Source organism: Astyanax mexicanus, chromosome 5 (assembly GCF_023375975.1).
Source record: "Astyanax mexicanus isolate ESR-SI-001 chromosome 5, AstMex3_surface, whole genome shotgun sequence".
NCBI lineage: Eukaryota > Metazoa > Chordata > Actinopteri > Characiformes > Acestrorhamphidae > Astyanax > Astyanax mexicanus.
The window spans coordinates 47,924,447-47,945,762 of NC_064412.1; the positions used below are offsets into that span (position 1 = coordinate 47,924,447).

The 21,316-nt window shown below is 37.4% G+C and overlaps 1 protein-coding gene across 2 annotated transcripts in view; it reads left to right on the forward strand.

Moving 5' to 3' along the window:
* bcl6aa (BCL6A transcription repressor a) overlaps positions 1-21,316 on the forward strand; it is a 50,122-nt gene that overhangs the window by 16,557 nt on the left and 12,249 nt on the right. The window contains exon 2 of one of the 2 annotated variants that reach the window (XM_007253672.3): positions 15,395-15,466. In XM_007253672.3, the coding sequence (XP_007253734.3) occupies positions 15,395-15,466 (72 nt within the window). Of the gene's footprint in view, positions 1-15,394; positions 15,467-21,193; positions 21,274-21,316 lie in introns of those variants that run through there. The other variant, XM_007253673.3, reaches the window with a different exon arrangement.

Consider the following 21,316-nt stretch of genomic DNA (forward strand, 5'->3'; position numbering starts at 1 on the left):
ACTTGTGATGATCGCACCAAAAGTCCTCATAAAGCAACAAATTCAGACATACCATTTACTTTGTGAGGACATCTGGTCCTCACCAATTAAGAAAACACACACACACACACGTATACACAACCCTGACACTGCACGGCCCACGTCATACATCCGATCTAATCTAGAGCATGCCTAAATCATACTCAAACAGGAACACGCTAGCAGAAATATAAACTACTGTTTATAAAAAAGCACACCCATCACCGGAGCAGGCCCGCTCTCTCGTCTCTCGCATCTCTCGCGCCCATGAGAAAGCACGAGAACAGAAAAGGCAGAATTGACTTGTGTGGGTTGCAAGACAAACACCAGGTCAAACCACAGAGAGCCTTGCATTCTCACCACAGAAATGGAGTGTCATGACTGAAACACTCGTAGGTGGCTGGAACATACCAGCGCTAACTCCACGTCAAGTGTTTGTGCGATGTTAAGACAGCGAGCGATGGCTGTGGTCCCACAGACTGAGAGCTCCACTCTCAGAGTGGCAGCACCAACACCTCCACCACCGCACCTGAGAGCCGATTCAGAAACTACACTCCATCTTAGTTGTGCACAATCATTTATTCCATCCACACTCACTGTAATAAATGATCATTGTATTCAGTCTTGTATTTTTGCATATGAAAAAGTTTGCGCACCCCTGATCATTTTCATGATTTACCTAATTAAATCATTGGTTGTTCAGATCAGCAAGTTTATAGGATTTACACAAAGTGTGCAATAATTCTTTACACAAAATCAGGCAGGTGGATAAATTTGGGCACATCAATATTTAATAGATTCTTCTTTTGCAGAAATAACAGCCTCTAAACGCTACCTATAGCTTCCAGTGAGAGTCTGGCTTCTGGTTGAAGGTATTTTGGATCATTCTTCTTTACAAAACATCTCCAGTTTAGTCAGGTTTGATGGTTTCTGAGCATCAACAGCCTGCTTAATGAAAATCACACCACAGATTTTAATAATATTCAGGTCTGGGGACTGAGATGATCATTACAAATCGTTGTACTTGTTCCTCTGCATGAATGCTTTAGTAGATTCTGAGCAGTGTTTAGGGTCGTTGTCTTGTTGAAGTATCAACTTTCTCACTGATTCTTGAACATTGTTCTCAAGAATCTGGTGATATCAATTGGAATCCATGTGATCCTCAACTTTAACAAGATTCAAAGTACCTGCACCAATCACACAGCCCCACAGCAGGATGGAACCACCACCAAATGTTACTGTGGGTTGCAAGTGTTTGTCTTGGAATGCTGTGGTTTTTTTTCATCCATGTATACAAATAACCACCCTGAAAATAACTCAATTTTATCTTCATCAGTTCACAGCACCTTATTCCAAAATGAAGCTGGCTTATCTAAATGTGTTTTAGCTTTAGCATACCTCAAGCAACTCTGTTTGTGGCGTGTGCTCAGAAAACGCTTCTTCTGCATTACTCTCCCACACAGCCTCTCCTTGTGTAAAGTGCGCTAAATAATTGAATGATGCACAGTGACTCCATCTGCAGCAAGATGATGTTGTAGGTGTTTGGATATGTTGAGGTCTGTGGGTTGATTATAACTGTTCTCACCATCCTTTTCCTCTGATTATTTGAGATTTTTCTTTTTCTGCCACTTCGGGCCTTAACTAGAACTGAGCCTGTGGTCATTTCCTCACTATGTTCCCACTCTTCAGAGAAGAGATAGAAAAATATAACTGCTATAACAGCTGTTTAATTACTCTCCCATGTCCATTACACTAACACTACACTACACTAACTCAAATCAGTGTAATAAGTACTTTTTGTTCTGAATTGCAATGCGATCATATACAGGTCTCAGTTTATACACTATAGTTTCAGAGTTATACACTATATGGATATAAGTATTGGGCCATCTGTAAGATCTTTAGTTGTAGTAACTTGTAGTAACTAAGTTGTAGTAAGACTTTTCTACTATTTGTTTATTTTAAGAGCAAAACTAAAGGCCTACTGTAACTTTAACACTGAAACTAATAACATTCCTGCAGGTTAAAGTGTTAAAGTTTTTTTTTTTATGCCTGAAATATAAAAAGTATTATAAATCTACTGTAAAAGGCAAAAATTAAACCATTTAAAAAACACTGACAGCAAAAATCAGCTATTATTGTTTTGTTTTTTTTTAAGTCATGAGTTGCACACTGGATATTGATAAATCTACATGAGCTGGAGATACATCCTCAAAAAACGAGTCTCTCTCTCTCTAAGCAGAAAGGGAAAGCCAGAGTAACAGCGTCAATATGACCTCTGACCCCCAGCAGGCCGGCCGGAGCGCTGAGGGCAGGAGTGAGCGGAGCAGGGGTGAACTCTTCAGCTGTCTGATCATGACTCACTCTGAGAGGAGAACACACTCCTACAGCTCTTTCCAAACCCAACACACACACTCATACACACTCTCACACAGAACGCACAGCACACACATATACACACACACCCAGCGCAAATTTGCATGCCTAAAATAAGCGCAGTGTCACTGTTCTTTCATAACATATCTATATTTCTGACAGAACCGAAAGGCCATATGGTGATGTATCCTTCCTGCAATGTACTCAAAAGCATGAGCTCTAGTTTCTAACCACTGTAACTAAGCGATATTCACTTTACACAATTCTGTACTGGTGGAATGTATGGAATATACTTTTTGACAAAAAAAACATGCATCTTGGATTGTTGCAAAAGTTTCTGTTCAATCGGGTTCCAGTGTGGAGTTGTGGCGAGCTCTTCAATCCTGCCTTTGCTGTAGAGCGACACACAGCCCCAACAAACTGCTGGTGTGATGATCTGGAGGGGGAGCATCAAATACAAAAGTCGGTCACCCCTAGTAACGATACGAGGGACACTAACAGTCAGCAATATTTGTAGAACATCTGGCAGATACATGTGTTTCTACTCATGTGAGGGCCTTTAAATAATAGCAATGTTTGTTGGTAAATGTGCTGCAGGATGCCATACAGAACCTGTACCCCTCCATACCCAACCATCTTAATCTCACCTTGTATCTAGGCTAGAACCTCCAAAAGGGTCTTAACTAGAGCCTCCTTTCAATTACAGTACAGTTTCCTCAATAAACTTAAAATTTCACTCTAATATTGTAGTCACTTTTTCTTTCATCAGTGAGTTTATGTAAAGATTACACGACTCGGCAAAGTAATGCATGAGGCATCGTCAGTGTCAGAGTGACAAGAACAGACACCAGCCTGACAGATAACAATACCCACACTCGCAGCTTCCTTTCATCACAGACAGCAATCGCTCCTCTCTCACTGCACAAAGTGCGCTTTCACTATCGGCCTATAGATTTTATCGATCAGGGCACAGAGTACACTTCAATGTCAGCACATCACGTTTTCTTAAAATCCCAACACAGTTCATCCAGGGGCTTCAGGTTTACATCATTTCACCGAACAGGACGTTTCCAAAACTTCAAACAGGTGCTGAAACACCTGCTCAAAATGACCTTTCAGCAGGTATATTTAGGTTTCTACTTATTTCATAGCTTCTGTTGTGGAAACGGAAAATGATACATTTGCCATATAAAGATGTACTGCAGGCATAAACACTCACAAAAACAATAAATTATAATTTATACATCATTTTACTTACTATATATGATCATAGTAAATTATTCTAAGGATAGTAAAGTTAAACGTGTTAAACAAACCAAAATATGAAGAATTTAGCGGATCTTAACTGTTGTGCTTTTAACTTGTGGTTTCTGAGGCCAGTAACTCTGATGAACTTATCCTGTGCAACAGAGCAAACTCTTGCTCTTCCTTTCCTGGGGTGGTCCTGATAAGAGCCAATTTCATCATCACAGTTCTGATGGTCTTTGCAGCTGCATCTGATGCTCTCAAACACGTTAAGAAGCAAGAAATTCATGTAAATTAACTCTTGATGAGTTCAGCACAGTTTTACAATTAAATTTAAGATGTACAATATATAAATTTACAGAAACAACACATGCCAAAAGTCACGAGACAGCAACCAGTACTGTGTCCCATGATTTTTGGCATGTCCCATGGATGCTAAAAACATTGCACTGACCTGTGGAATATGTGGGCGGGGTCTCCTGCACTAAATATGAATGTGATTTCTGTCAAAGTCGCTTATCTTTTCACACGGTCAACTCTAGCCAGGCACTGCTGGTCACCATCATTACCCCCCACTGCACTGTCCACTGTGGATGGTAATATTCATCTTCTATGATGTATTATTATTGATACACACATCCCATCCATCTACACTCACTTTCAGACCTCACACTGTTTATTTCATGATTTTGGCATGTCCTTGTCAATGAGGAAATGTGTACTGTGTGTTTTCCTGACATATTTAGTTACTGGCAGCGCTCCTCTTTTGGAATTCAGATTTTAATGTGCCTGTATAATCTCCTCTCCACCTGTTAATAATAGAAAATAAAAGTGTAATGAGGTAATGACTGCTCTTAAACCGTGGCAGTTCCCTTTATAGAGGATTAGCAGTTTAGCACAGTGCCACTAAGCAAAGGTCTTTCACAACTTTTAAGTAAATTGTCAGATGTTTTCACCTTCCCACGATGGCTTCTGTCATGACTATAAAGCAGGAGAACTCCTCTCGCTGGAATCACCCTAATATCTGCCCATTTGGATCCGGCGTCCCACTAAAAACACCCCAGGTGTTCGCATCCCAACAGGGAAAAACGTCTGCACAATAATTAAGGCCCTCCTTCACAACAATCTCCGATTCAGCACTGCCAAATAAAGAGCGCGTCGAGCTCCAAAACAAAGAGCAGCGTCAACTTTATTTCAATCCACTCGGGGGTTGTTTAAGGCGCTCCGACGCGGTTATGCATAATACACGGCCATAAAGCATCCAGGAGTTTGGAGAGAAATGTGTAATTTACCGCGGCCCCCTGCAGTGCCCAGCCACATGCGAATGAGATAATTACCGCAAAACCTTGGCAAACTTTTACTCAACCGGTTCCACATGAAAATAAGTGACCCACTTAGGAGGAGATGGGAGGGGTAGCGTGGTGATAAAGCCTTGATCAGTGATCAATGAGCTTTTATTTTGTAAGAGGAGCAGAACCCTCACTGTTAAAAGCAGAAGGCTCAAGCCCAGTGGCCACACACAGACTGACCACAGCTCAGGTGAAAAGAAAGAAAAAAAAAACTATTCCTGTATGGAGCCCAAATCTACCTCCCAGTCCTGATTCCCCTTCCCAAAGACTCTCGGACAGCTTTTACAGTGCCCGATTAAAAAACAAAACCTACTTACTCGCCACTGCAACAAACCACATGCTAACCAAGACCAGGATGCACGAAGTACAGAATCCTGACACTAATGTTTTATAATATTTAAAATTCTTTACTACTGATAATAAGTGTTATTAAGAGTCTTATGAATAAAATATATGAATTAAACAATAATTTAATCTCCAAACATATGTTAATTATATGTTAACTAATGTTCCAAAATAAACTATAAGTCAAATGCATGTAAAATATAATTTGGCAATAGTCAAAAATAAACAATGAGGATAGATTTTTAAGCAGTTTTTAATAATATAAATGATGAAAACAGTCATGTTGTTGACTTTTATAGTATGTCGGCTCTGAGTTTCCATTAATTTCCATTAATCATAGAAAAAAATCAGTTAAAAACTAAAAAATGTTTAAAGCTGAAATGTATAAAAAATCGTCCATCACATCCAAAAAAATGTTTTTCATTTCTGCAGAAAAGAAAATGTGAAAATAGTTATGTTTCTGCATCCAGTGAAGCAATGGCTCACCTAACACCCCAGTAGCACTCTGATGATGTCTGCTACACATCTGGGAGTATAGGGTAGTATGGGGTAGAATAAGGTTGTGTAGGATTGCATAGGGTAGTTTAAGGCGTATAGGGTAATATAGTTTAGCATATGGTAGTATTATGGGTATAGGGTAGTATATTGGGTATAAAAGCTATAATGTTGTGTATGGGAGTATAAGGGGTATAGGGTAATATAGGGTAGTATAGGGTAGTATATGAAATTATATGGAGTATAGGTGGAGTGTAGGGTAGTATAGGGTAGTTTATTAAATGATATGGAGTATAGGTGGAGTGTAGGGTAGTATAAGGAATATAAGGTAGTGTACAATAGTAAAGTTAGTAAAGGCTAGTATATGTAATATTCAGATTATAGGGTAGTACAGTATATACCTTTTTTTTTCATCACATGATCGCACAATATGTGGTTATGTTTTGCATCTCTGGCCTTTTTCCATCAAGGATTTATATATATATTTTAAATTTGAAAAAAAAAAAAAAATCACAGGGAAAACCCATTTAAAGCTCGACTCTGACTATTATAAGACTAGGACAGGTTTTGTTTCTTTTTAGAATACTCAGTCTGTTTAGAACCATGTTTGGTGAAAATAAGTCCACATCATTTCTGACTGGATACAACACTCTCTTTATTAAAGAGCCGTATTAAAAACACAAAAACAGGCTGCTGTTTGAGTCATTATCATGGATCTTTTGCTGCTGGCCGAGTGATGTGTTGTGTTAAAACTTTGAGAAGCAGCATGTGTTGATGCTAAATGGGTTGCTGCTTTGAGTAGTGCCCATTAACGCCGGCTTTAGCACCGGAAGCAGCTCCGCAGTCTTTTGTACATGAGTGGCAAAAATTTCCCCTCGTTTCAGAGCAAATTTTTTGCCGGCTTCAGCTCTCGTCTGCAGTGAAGGCTGGCGCGGCCGTGTTTGTCGGAGGAATGATGCAACGCGCGGCAACGCGGTGCGGATCTGCTGTTAGCGAGTACTCACAGGCCCTCTCAGTTCCTCTTAAAAAGGCACTTTTGTGTTATTAAGTCTGAAAGAGGCTTTTCCTGCTCCTGTGTCCGTAGAGGACTGTCGCATGGACTCCAACTCCTCTTTTTCATGTCAGCAATTTAATGCTTACTTCAGAATACTGTCATCCTGCTGCTGCTGGGACGCCCAGCATGGGTAGTTTTAGGGTTTTTGTTTTGTTTTAGTTGCAGTAGGAATTCTGTTAAAGAGGACTGCTACTGGTGAAACATTGCTTTTTGACCTTATGACCTTTATAATGGCTTGGAAATTCCCACACCTGCAGAATTATCAGAATTGCAGAATGTCTAAAGCAACCTATGAAAAGAGACTTAATAGGACCACCAGCTCTGCTTCATACAAGCTGAAGTGTAAGTGTAAGGAGTATGGGGGAATGTAAGGACGTATTGAGTAGTTTAGTGTAGTATGGGGAGTATAGGGGACTGTAGGGTAGTATAGGGGGTTATAGGGGAGTAATGGGTAGTATAGAGAGGGTGGTATAGCGATGTACAGTATAGGAAAGTTTAATATAGGCAGTATAGGGGATTAAACGGTAGTATAGTGTAGGTAGATTTTGTGTTTGGGGTCGAATGTTTTCAAACCATGCTCTTTAGATGGGAGCAGTATGTGGCCAAGCATTGTCCTGTTGTAATAATGCACCAGAGTGTGCAATCATGTCTGTATTTTATGCAATACTATCCTGCCTCCCGAAGACCTACAATGCAACCGCTCTGGAACTGCGGCAATTGTTCTTGAACTCTTCTCCAAGACTTAAAATTCACCTACCAAGGATTCTAATAACACAGAAGCACTAGGTGGTTAATATAGTGTGGGTAAGAGGATATCAGGTGGTTTCTATGGTGTTGCTCGGAGGTTGATAAGGTTTTTTAATTGTTTAGCTGTTGGTTGCCGAAGTGTTGCTTGGTGATTCCATAATGTGTTGGTTTGATAGAAACAATGAATAAGCAGGTGTCCCGAAACTTTTGTCCATATAATTATTGTATATATAGTTCATTGTCACAGTCAGAGTCCCTCAAGCTAATATAGACTTCTCAGCAACAGATTAATAACACATATTTAAAATGAAATAAATCAGAAAATATACATTTGTCGGTCAAAGACGGTCGAATTTACCAAATTGATTTTTCCTCTTCCTTCCGGCGAGAGAGTAAAGTAGGTCAGCTAGTGTTAAAGAGAAGAAAGTGAGTGAGATCTTTCGCCTTGTAAAAGTGCAGAGTACTTTATGTGGTTTTCTGGTGAACAGGCTCGACACAGGGTGGGCCGGTGTCACTCGGGTCGCAGATACTCAGCATGTCAAGTAGCCCTAAAGGCCGTAACTCATCAAAACGAGCAGCTGAACACAGTGAAGGTTAGTGAGAAGTGTGGCATGTGCCAGCACCTAAACTGTGTTCTATAAACCAGCCCACACAATCCGACGCACAGCTCGCCAAGGTACAGCAGAATCGAACTATTTTTGGAAAGTGTCTTCCTGTCTTTCTTACCTCAACACTGCCAGCACACACACACCACGCCGATGCACCAAATGCAGCAACAATAGTCAGCCATTAAACCACTGAGTCATATACATACAGTGGAGTGCAGTGCAATAGTTGGAAACTACGAAGATTTTTTTTAGATTAATAAACACATTTTAATATCAGAAAAATTTTAACAGAGTAAATATAAAAAGCAGATTTTAAATGCTGATTTAATTTATTAAGGGAAAAAAGTCTATCCAAACCTACATAGCCCTGTGTGAAAAAGTATTTGCTTAGTACTAAACCTAATAACTTGGTTGTGCCACCCTTGGTTGTGCAACATCTGCAATCAAGCTTTACTTATAACTGGCAATAGCAATTAGTCTTTCACATCTCTGTGGAGGAATTTTGCAGAATTGTTTTAATTCAGCCACAGTGGAGGGCTTTCAAGCATGAATGTCCTATTTAAGATCATACCACAGCATCTCAATCAGACTCTGACTAGGCCACTCCAAAACCTTTATTCTGTTTTGTGAGACATTTAGAGGTAAACTTTGTGGCGGTGTGCTTCGGGTCATTGTCCTGCTGTAGAAGCCAAGTACACCTGAGCTTATGGTCACAAACAGATGGCCAGATATTCTCCTTCAGGATTCATGGTTTCATCTACTGTATTACAGCAAGTTGTCCAGGCTCCGAAGGAGCAAAACAGCCCCACACCACTACACTAACATCACCATGCTTTACAGTCAGAATGATGTTCTTTTTCTGAAAATAATGTGTTTTATTTTTATGCCAGATGTTACACAACACAAACCTTTCAAAAAGTTCAGTCCACAGAAAGTTATCAGGATCAATATGTTTTTTTGGTAAATGTGAGATGGTCTTTTGTGTTCATTTTGGTCAGCAGTGTTTTTTTGCTTTGTAACTCTTCCATGGATACAATTTTCACCCAGTCTCTTTCTTATTATTGAATTAATAACACTGACTTTAACTAAGGCAAGTGAGACCTGTAGTTCTTTAGATGTTGTTCTGGGTTCTTTTGTGACCTCCTGGATGAGGATAAGCACTTTTAGGGTATTTTTTTATTCTACAGGTCTGGAATTAATCAGGCCTGGTTGTGGCTAGTGAAATTTAACTCATCATTTTGTTAACCACAGTTACTTGATGCGGGACACTAACTTTTTCATATAGGTCCTGGTAAGTTTAAAATGCTTAATTAAGTAAATCTTCATCATTTAAAATAGCTTTTTGTATTTGCTATTTATCTATATATAAATATAAAATTAACTGTACAATTTTAAACCTAAAAAAAATTAAACCAATGTTAATGTGTTTAATACTTTAAATAGTTTAATAATAAATAGTTTAATAGTCTAAATAGTTGGTCTGTAGAAGGATGTGTGTTGGGCATCGGTGTTGAGTTCTTAATTGCCTTTTCAGGTGTTTTGCCGAATTCTGTCTCCCTGACAGAATCTGACTCACTTCGAGTGCAGGTGTGTAACAGATTCTGCTTAAATTTCTGTTATTTCTGTTTATAAACAAGGGTTAATCCACAGTTACAGTAGATACAGAATCACTTGCATGCCAAGGGGGAGCCAGATTTTGGCACAACACACAGCTTCTTTTTCTTTTTTTTTATTGTTTAATGACAACATTATGTTTAACGTCAAACTTAGACAGTCCGGATCAAACAAGGAAGGCATGAAACTCTCTCTCTCTGCCTCTTGTTGCCTAATGCAATCAAATCTTTATAGAAATGCTTTGTATCTCATATCTGGTAGAAAGTTCTCTCTGGACATTAGAGACAGTTTACGTATATACGTCATCCATGGTCATCGCTTCATTTAAGCTTAAAACACGAAAAAAATATACAGTATAATGAAAGTCACTATGCACTTTCTATAAACCATAAATGAGCATATGTCGCAATACATTTGTCCATACAGTGTATGTTGCTACATGCTGTTGAATCATTCTTATGTGATTTATGTTTTTAAGTGATGTTTAAGTGATGAAGTACCAAGACTGCACTTCCAAAAATATAGGACAGTCATGTGACTCCTCAGTGTAGACAGTAGTATACACTTCATTAGACAGTGCTGCTCTGTGCTCACGGCCGTTCAGCCTCTTCAAAGAAGTTCAAGGCTGCCACCGTGACCTTGTGAAAAAAAAAAAAAACAGAATACAACAGTGAAGTGATGCAACAGTAAATCCATGGATCTAATCAATATTCTAACATGCCTGGCTCTGAACTTCAATCAGAATCATGTGATCATGTGAGCCTTTATAAACACAAACAAGTGAAAAAAAGAAACTAGTAAAATGATCATTTCTCATTTTTTATCAGGGTTTTGCAAGATGTTTCAAACTTCGGGGAAGCTGGAAAATCCGTGATTCTGAAACTGCTGTGACAAAATGAACAGGGCTGAAACGATTTCAGATTCAGTTTCAAGAAGTCTGAACCAAGAGGAAGGAGCTAAATATATAATATATATAGTGTAATATATTATATTGTTGTTATATATGTTATTGTTGTTAAAGTGTAATGACACTTTAGCGTTTTTTGTAGTTGTTAGGGAAACCTGAATATGTGGCAACCAGAAGAAAATGATTTTAGTGTTTGGCCAACATAAAAAGACAGAATAATTTATATTAAACAGTTAGTATTAATTAGTATTTATAAGTTGTAATGTATTAGGATTGTTTTAAGCTGTGGCAGCAGCAGACAGACACTCCTTGGTGGTGAGCAGGCGATAAACGGCATGTTTAATTCCATTTTTACTCTCTTGCTTACATAAATTAGGCTAAAAAACTTTAATTGTTCAGTAATGATTATCACACTTGGTACCAGTTTAACTATTTATATTTATATTTTCGAGCTTTTTCAGCTGGAGCTAGCTAAGCTAATTAGCCTTTGGCTATGTTTGTTTATCAAAAACTGAATGCTTTTCTCTGTGTAAAATCCAACATAGCTAGCTACATGTGACTTAAAGCAGCACTAGGTAGGATTTCCTTGATTTTTTATCTTTTTAAAGAAGTAAAATTACAGCTTGCAGCGCTGCATTGAGGTGTAATAGGAGGAATAGCGGGGCTCTCGTGTCTGTGCCGGAGCTCCTCTGAGCTCAGACCAGACTCAGTTTTCCGAGGCGGCCGCGACCAACACTCGCGAGAACTGCGACCTGCTTTTACAGTTCTACAAGGACTACTGGTTCATTCTTTACAAACTAACATACAGACACTCTGGCGAAGCTGGAAAGAGACCGAATATGTCTGTGAAAGCCAGAAAACGAGAAAGAGAAACTAATCCGCCTGAAACATTTATTACACTCTGCAACTGTAGGGGGGGCCCACGAGCACAAAATCTCAATCCTACTTAGAGGAGTTTTAAGTAGCACTGCTGAGGTAAATATACAGTACGATAAAAACAGCACTGCTATTGGCATCCAACCTTTTAGTTTAGGCCAAAAATTTCATTTCAGTGCATCGAGGTAAATTTGCATTAGCGTTAGCCTCCACTAGGTTCTGAGCATGCTGTTCAGTGCTGGTTTAAGAAAACATATGAGTGTTTTATATAACTAAACTCTTTTATTTATCCTCTGAGAACTCTTCTTATTGCTGTCAGCTGGACAATAATGACCGGTAATGGAGCCTTGAGGACAAAGCATGGACAATTTGAACACTGTGATTAAAACAATAACTTGGTATGGGATTGGAATTAAAATAGTAGCAATCGACCCTTTAAATTACCCCTGCATCTGCCCTATTTGCCAGAATATCCCAATTTTTAACAAATGTCTGGTGAACAATATATTTAAACAGATGTTTCCTCAGGAAATATTTCTCTGCATAATAAAGAAATATGCATAAAAATACACACATATTTACATTTCACTATAAAGCCTGGGGAAAGATGCCTCAGGCCCCTCATATAGTATTATAAAGCATTATTACTGTCATTCCCAGCACTTACAGATATATGTAATGTAATATGATATATGATATTTGTCTCCAGAAACATTGCTTCAGTAATACAAAATATAATGTTCTATGTAAGTGCCTTCTTTTATATGGAAGATGCACATATAGTTTTTTTTAAAGGTAAACATGCAAAATGTCCTGTGGTGCAATGGCTTTAATAAAAAATAAAAAAAAGATGGTTAAAAACAGTATATTCACTCAATTATCAAAATGTTACACATGATAACCTTTAAAATGGACAAAATGGAAACTTTTATTATTAATTATTAATTAAATTGATCAATAGATTGACAATGTATTTTTACTGAAAAGTAATATGAGAAAAGCTTGGCAAAAAACACTAGCAGTTCAAGACAATTTAGACTATAAACTATAGAAATTAAATAAATGAGATTAGTTTATATATTAACATATAATTTTTAACTCCATTCGTCAAGTACCAATATACAGATATTTTTGTGTATTGTATCTTTACATTAAGGATGCCAGATTCTGCTGTACAGAAACATTTTCACCAAAAATATCAACACAAAAACCATCACCCTGTGCTAATGTCAGCACAGCAGCACAGTTTCAGTCGCACCAGAAAATAAATAAATAAATAAATATATAAAACACGAGTCTGTCCCGTGGGGCGTACCCTGGAAAAGCCCAGCTCAGCAGGGCAGCAGAGTGAGCGCCAGTGCTGGGATTTCCATTCGTGCCCGGTGCCAGCAGAGAGCTCCCACAGTTGGGAAAAACAATTGGCAGTGGCCTCATTAGGAGACAAGGACGGCCCGGTCCCGATCCGATTCATACCACGGCCCGGTGGTATGAGACGTGCCCATAAATTATGTACCTGCACAGTGCGGTATTACACATACAATTAGCATTATTAGCATTCACCTCTTAAAGCATCTTAACAAAAGTGGATGTTAACTGACAAATGGGTGATTCTCTGAGACGGTGGATCATATACATATAAAAAAATACCTCATTTGAGTTTAACTCCATCACTGACAGTTCGGCCCCTGTATGATTATGATCTGATAACAAAAAGTATTAAAAAATTCTTACAGTTTCACTGTAAAGCAGATTATGGAAACGTTTTCCAGAGTTTGCCTTCATATTCAGTCCAAATTACGCTAATTCATTAGGTTTTAATATTTTTTCTGACTGTCCTGTAAATTATAGACACAGTTAAACAAACATTGACCTCATATTTCATTCAAATATTAAAAAGAAATTAACCAATTAGAGGGTTGAAGATAATAACAGGGTTAAAAGGACAATCCACATTTCTATACAGAACAGACCTTTTTTCATATTTTAGTCAATATTCTAGTCAATATTTTTTAGTTTTTATATTTTTCTGACTGTAAATTATACATACAGTACAAAAACAATTACATAGATTTGTGACATGGTTGAGTGTGACAGGTTTGAGTGTGATGGGGTTGAGTGTTATGGGGTTGAGTGTGATGGGATTGAGTTTGATGACGTTGAATGTGACAGAGTTGAGTGTGACGGGATTAAGAGTGACAGGATTGAATATGACTGAGTTGAGTATGACAGGGTTGAGTGTGACAGGGTTGAGTGTGACAGAGTTGAATGTGACAGGGTGGAGTGTGACAGGGTTTTATTTTTTTATATATGAATGTGACAGATTTGAGTGGGATGGGGTGAGTGTGTCAGGATTGAGTTTGATGAGGTTGAATGTAACAGAGTTGAGTGTGACGGGATTAAGTGTGACAGGATTGAATGTGACTGAGTTGAGTGTGACAGGGTTGAATGTACCAGAGTTGAATGTGACAAAGTTGATTGCGACAGGGTTAAGTGTGACAGGGTTGAGTGTGACAGTGTTGAATGTGACAGGACTGAGTGTGACAGGTTTGAGTGTGACAGGGTTGAGTGTGACAGGATTGAGTATGTCAGGGTTGAGTGTGACAGCCTTGAGTGTGGCAGAGTTGAATGTGACAGGTTAGAGTATGACAGGGTTAAGTATGACAGGGTTGATTGTGACGTGGTTGAGTGACAGAGTTGAATGTAACAGGGTTGAGTGTGACAGGGCTCAGTGTGACAGGATTGAGTGTGAAAAGGTTGAGTGTGACAGAGTTAAATGTGATGGGGTAAGTGTGACAGGGCTCGGTGTGACAGGGTTGAGTGTGAAAGAGTTAAATGTGATAGAGTTGAATGTGATGGGGGTGAGTGTGACAGGGTTTGAATTTTTAGCTCATAGTAGACATCTACTCAGTCTCTGATGTTGACTTGGCCAAAGTGTTTCCACTCCTCCATGCAGAATTCTTGCAGTTGTGTGATGGTTCAGCTTCAGTGTTCACACTAAGTCTCATATATTCTTCTCAAGCAGTTTCTCAACTGTTTTAAAAAAAGTTCTCATGTCAGGCCTAGGTTTGTGTCTCTAGAGATAACACACTCAATAGACACTGCATGCCCAACAGACAGGAAGCGCTACACCTGCAGCACACTTCCTTATCAGTTAACTTCATTATAACACTGTAGGAACTTCATGCATTCAGCACCATGCACCCATCACCCATCAGTTATCACCCATCACCCTGGTGGTGAGTCATTCTCAGCACTGCAGTGACACTGATTAGCATGCTGATGGTGTATGAGGTGTTAGTGTGTGCCGGCGGGCAAAAGTGATTCAGACACAGCAGTGCTGCTGGAGTTTTTAAACACCTCCATGCTATTCAGTGCTAATCACTGCAGGACTGAGAATAACGACCCACCACCCAAATAATAATAATAATAATAATAATAATAATAATAATAATAATAATAATAATAATAATAATAATAATATCTGCTCTGTGGTGGTTTTCTCTCCTGTGGGGTTATGAGTATTGAAGAACAGGGTAAAAGGAGGATGATAATAAAGTATCTAGAGAAACAGATACAGGACTAAAATATGTAATTATTACACAATTACAAAGGATAGTAGTTGTAACAAGGAGGTAGTCGTAATGTTATGCTTGATCAGTGTAATTCACTTCATTCATTTACTTAAACTCACCTGTTTAGTAAATCTGTAATATATAAAAGTCTTTATCACTCATATTCTTTCTTCTTTTCCCCTCAACAGCTCAGCAAGTTCTGCACCTGTGTCAGGGCATGAGCAGGGCACGGGCCTGGAGCCCCAAACGCAGTTATCCAGGTGAGTTCACTAATGCAGCACTGTCTGCATCACTGCAACACAGGGGAAAAGGTAGTGGGGAGTTTGTGTAGAGAAAAAAACAGTGCGGATGAATGAATGTTTGCTTTTTATTTTTTATTTATTTACTTGTTTGTTGTATAAACCAGTAAAATGAATAATACGTTCCCAGTCATATTATTAAAAAATAAGACAATGTAGCAAATATGAAAAATTCACCCAGAAGTAATTGTTTAAAAATAAACAACAACAACAACAATAATAATAATAATAATAATAATAATAATAATAATAATAATAATAGCAGCAATTAGAATCCATATAAACATGTTGGTTGTGGATGATGGGCAGGTGGTCTGAAATGAGTAAAAGGAGACCCCAAATGTATTTAAGATATTCATTTATTCTCTTTAATGTTTTTTATCATTTTAATGTGAAAATGTTATTCAAATGAGAACTGAAAACCCAAACATATGCAAGTGTGTGTGTGTGTGTGTGTGTTTGATTTGAAATTATTGATCATAACCCATTTGATTAAATCTGATTAAACTTGTATTACAGTGTACGGAGCTCTATGCAAACACACCCACACGTGAAAAAAATCTCTTGCAGTAGAATGCATTACTTATTTCCCTCTGAAAAACACAATATAATACAATTTAATAATGAAAACATAATCAAAAACATTTTTTTTTCACACAGTAAAATTACTTAACTCTTATAGTCCAAACCCTTTTCTCAATATTGATGCCAATTTCAAAATTGAATCAGATAAATTCAGTAAGCATGTTTTTTTTTTTTACTGTTGGCTCCTGACTGTAAATATATTAAAGTTACACAAAGGTAAGACAAATGCAATAACAATATCATAGCTTTTATTTTAACAGCCTGTTGTAGAAATTATATCAGAACTAGTTCTATTGAACATAAAACATTTAATTAAAGCATTTAAACGGTTAAATAGTTGGAACAGAGCTGGAGAAGCAAATAATATATATATTTTTAAAGAAGCTAGTTTTATTTCCAGGACTAACCCAGCACTCCTACAATCTGTAAATAAGGTTATGAGTGAACACAGATTCACACACTGTGCTGTAGTTATGCTCTCGGGATGTTCAGGATGTCTGTGCCACTTAGGAACTTCATGAATTAAATGACAGACAGAACGCAGTAAGAACATTTTCACTGCTTCTCAATACGCACAGCAACTGGTTTTCATTATTGTTTTACTGTGTTTAACTGCACTACATCTATTACACACACTAAAAAGACTCTTTCCTTTTATACTTCATATTGTATTGCATTTTTATCTGTATCATTCTGTATCTGTATGATTATCCTTTTTAGTAACTTCTGTGTACTATGTATATCTGCTACTGGATGTCCAGAATTTCCCTCTGGGATCAATAAATTATCTATCTAAATGGCTCGTGGCACATACGTCACCATGCGCTCTTTTGGGTTAAATTAAAAAAATAAAATGAGAATCATTTTTAAACAAAGTATTTGTTTAACTGTGATAGCTACTTTTTTCCTGTTGTTTTGACACACTATAACCCAGTGCACACTATAAACTAGGGAGTCCCCACACTGAGGGAAAAACACTGAGGTGAATCTGTGATTACTCACATCAATTCACACCTCGCAAAACCCTCCATCTATAACAGACAGTGCGAAATAAAAAAAAGTCTGATGTCAGTGATGAGTGTAGTAAAGCATTTTTTATTCATTGTGTTCGTTCACACACACTAAACATATGCACATTTACGTCTGTATAAAAAAATATACACTTATACCAACATGTTAAATTTACATTATCATCACAGACATTGATGATGAAGACATCCTTATACACAATAATTATCCCAAAATGGTAAAACATTATTAATCCCACAGTGGGGAAATGTTCAATATTACAGCAGCACATAGGTCAGAAAAGAAGTGTCAGTAAATATACAAACAATATACAAATTAAATACTGGAAAATGATTTGAGGAAAATTGTGTATCTACTGTGTAAGGCAGTGACCAGTAATACTGCACTTATGCTTACAGCATAATTATATTTTATTATATTTTAAAATCTATTTTTTTTTTTTATTATCTGGCAGGCTGACAGAAAACATCAGACGTGACTGATAGCACTTCTTACTATTTATATTTTCCCCCATACTGACTGATTTTATCAAATATAGTGCTAAATATATCAAAAATATAGTGCAATTCAATTAATTAAATATGGTCATTTTTAATTTATGAAATGTACAGTAGGTCAGTGATTCATAAGCACTGATGCTTATATAATTCACAGTATTGCTCACCCCTAACTGACACACATTATGACACAATATATTTACATTTTTTGAGTGAGTGAAAAAACCCACGACTCGACTCAAGATCAGACAAAACAGCCGACACCACCAATCCCCCCCTGATCCCTCGCTCTGTCAAGAACCAACAGGTCTCAGACTGAAGCTATGCAGCCACGAGGGAACACACACACACACACACACACTGGCTATGCTAATTTTGTGAGGACTTGCCACTGACGTACGATACAATAGCTGCAGCTAATTTATTCTACACCTACTCCTAAAATGAAGAAGTTAACCAACGTGACCAAAACTAAATTATTTCACTCTTTAATATATTTTTTTTTAATTAAAGATTAGATCAAAGTTTGTAAAAAGCCTTCAAAGTTGTGAGGAGCACTAAACAGTCCTCATAAACCCACATAGTATGATATACCACAATGCTTGTAGGGGCATGGTACTCACAAATACAGTATACCAAACCCTGTAAACACACATACACACAAACACTCACTCACTAACTTGTTGAGGTGGTGCAGTGTACAACCTCTTACGGCAAGCACAAATGTATCACTCCTCACAATGTGTAACAGCGTTTAATCTTAATATAGAATTATAAAAAACACTATTAGTCACTATTGCTTATCAATCCTCTAGCCCCATTATTATCAAAACAAACCATCACAAACTATTTTTATTATTGAAATTTGTAAAATGCTTTGTTCATGCTGATCCTGAGAACGATCTATAAATGAAGATTTCAATAATTAAACGTTTTGATTATATATGCATAAACAGAAAATTGTTATTTGTGGAGGCCACAAGAATGCAAACCTGTTTTACTGAGTTCTACAAAATCACATACTTCAGCTTTTATGCTTAACAAACACAGATAAAACAGATATCTAGGAATAACTGATAAAAACAGCTATGCAGGAACAAACATGTGGTATTAACTAACTTTTGGACACTTCTGAGTCTGTGTTGTGTGTACTATTAGCACACATTTAAGTGTACTGGCTGTAATGTGATGACGCCTTACTTTTGTCCACAGACCTCAGAACTCAGGAGTAGAGTTATATATTATTAATAATAATAGTAGGTTACAATTGCAGTAAAGAATACTTGCCATAATAAAAAAATCAATTTAATCAAGTTTCACTAGTAGTGCTGGTAGTACAGTTTGTATAATAACAACATTAATAACTACAATAATAATGATAAAGAGTAGTAATTAATTCATTTTAGCATTTAGTAAGACCATGCAGTTTAATGCAGGAGGTTTATATGCGTCATGTGAGTCACTCGAGTTAACAATTTTACACAGTGAAATGCGAAACGGTATAATATATAAGGAATGCATCAGTTATTTAATATTATTTATACCTGAAAAAAGAAAAAAAATTATAATAATTTAAAGTCTAAACATAGTGCAGTGCTGAAAAAGTGGCTAGATAATAACATGTTTTGTATTTAGCTGTAGATTTTTGTTACTCTTCCTCAGCCTTCATTTCATCCTCTCATTATTCGATCCGGACTGAATGCCTTACAGAGGCCTTACAATCCTCTTAACAACAACAACAACAACAACAAAAGAAGTCAACACAATTCTACACACATCAGTCCTGGATATATCACTGATACTGATAACACACAATCTACTAACTGCAAGTTCAGGCACATTTAGTGATGGAGCTTAAGCCTCCTATAATTATAACAACAATACAAGCCTTTATAATATGTGTATAACTCAATACAGCTACTTATAACAGTGGTTCACCACTTTCACCACTTCTACCACTTCTGTTCTTGAGTGTAAGGGCATATTACATGCAAAATATCATATTATAACAAGAATAGATTATAAAGAAAAATCAATAAAAAGAATCAGTGGTGTAAATGTTATTACCCTAAGCTATTACCCTAACAGTGTTTCACAATTTCTACCACTTCTGGTTTGGTGTATAAAGGTGTAACACACAGAAAATATCAATTTACATCACAAAATCTATCATAAAAATCACAAAACTAACCCTTTTGTAATTGTTAATCCAATGAAAAGCGGCAGCAGTTTAAACGGTAAACCAGCTGTGGCTGTTTACATTATATATAACAGGGTTTCACCCCTGCATAACTCTGTTATGAAGTATAATGACATACAAACAACATAGAAAATATGTATTTATACCAAAAGCTATATCAGAATATCACAAAAAAAGTCAAATTACAAACAAAAGAATACTTTAAAGGTTTTTAAATGTTTAAATGGTATTACTCTTTATCTACATCTACAGCTGTTTCTAACAGGATTTTACCAGCTATACCGCCACTGTTTTGGAGTAAAGACATATAAGACATACATATCTATTCATATGACATGATATATCACAAAATCACAAAAATAATTGGTTCAAATGGTAAAGAATCTACAGGGTTTCACCACTTTTACCCCTTCCGTTTGAAAATACAAAGGCATACACATAATAAATATAAATTTACGTCACAAAATATATTCTACAGTAGCCTATTACAGACAAAAAGTACAAAATCATTAGGATATAATGATATTCACCCTAAAAACAAACACAAACACACAGCAAATAACAAGTGCTTCTCTAAAGCCAATGCCATGCACAGCTGAGAGCACAGTCAGCCAGCCGGCTGCTCTGCAGCACGTGAGCAGATCCATAAAGCACAGTTAACATTAAACTGCAGCCTAGATTTAAACCACTGATCAAAAAGCATTATAATAAATAATAATAATAGTTCCGTCCACACAAACCCAGCACGTCCAGCAGCACACCCCCAACCAGAAACTGACACGACAAAAAATACAGAAATCTGCCTGGAACAAAATAATACAATAAAGCGAAAATAAATAAAAATGCTAAAATATAACGAAAAAACGAGACAGCTGAAAGCCTCGTGCGCTCCAGATATGCTCGCTCTGTATAGCTTATGGCTGTGGGTTTAACACACACACACAGGGGGGAGAGAGAGAGAGAGACACTGTGTGTGTATGAGTGGAAAAGAGAGAAAGACAGAATGTGTGTGTGTGTGAGAGAGAGAGAGAGAGAGAGAGAGAGAGAGAGAGAGAGAGCTTGTGTAACAGCAGTAAATTAGTTTGGGAGTATTGGGAGGCTGGCAGCTCGCTCGCACCACGTGACCGTCTCAGTCTGGCGCAGTCCATCTCGCAGGGGCGCTGCAGCGGCTACACGCAGCTTTCTCCCGTGCGAGATTAAAGAATAAAATAATTTCTGTGTGCTTTTAAACGTCAATTTTTTAACCGACGGACTTTCCTCATAACGATAAAAATCACGGTGCGAAAAAGTCTGCGCAAGGGAGCGGAACGTGGCATGGTAATAAAATCGCGCACACCCCCGCCCGGAGACAGTGGTACAGTCGCGAGCTCAAATTCCGAGAATTGAGCTGCGCTGATTCTTAGAACTGCGCTTCTTAGAAGTGGTGATGCAGGAAGTTTCTAGGAAAGCAAGACCAGGTGATGAGTTTTTTTATTTTTTGGGGGAATCAGATTCTTCTGT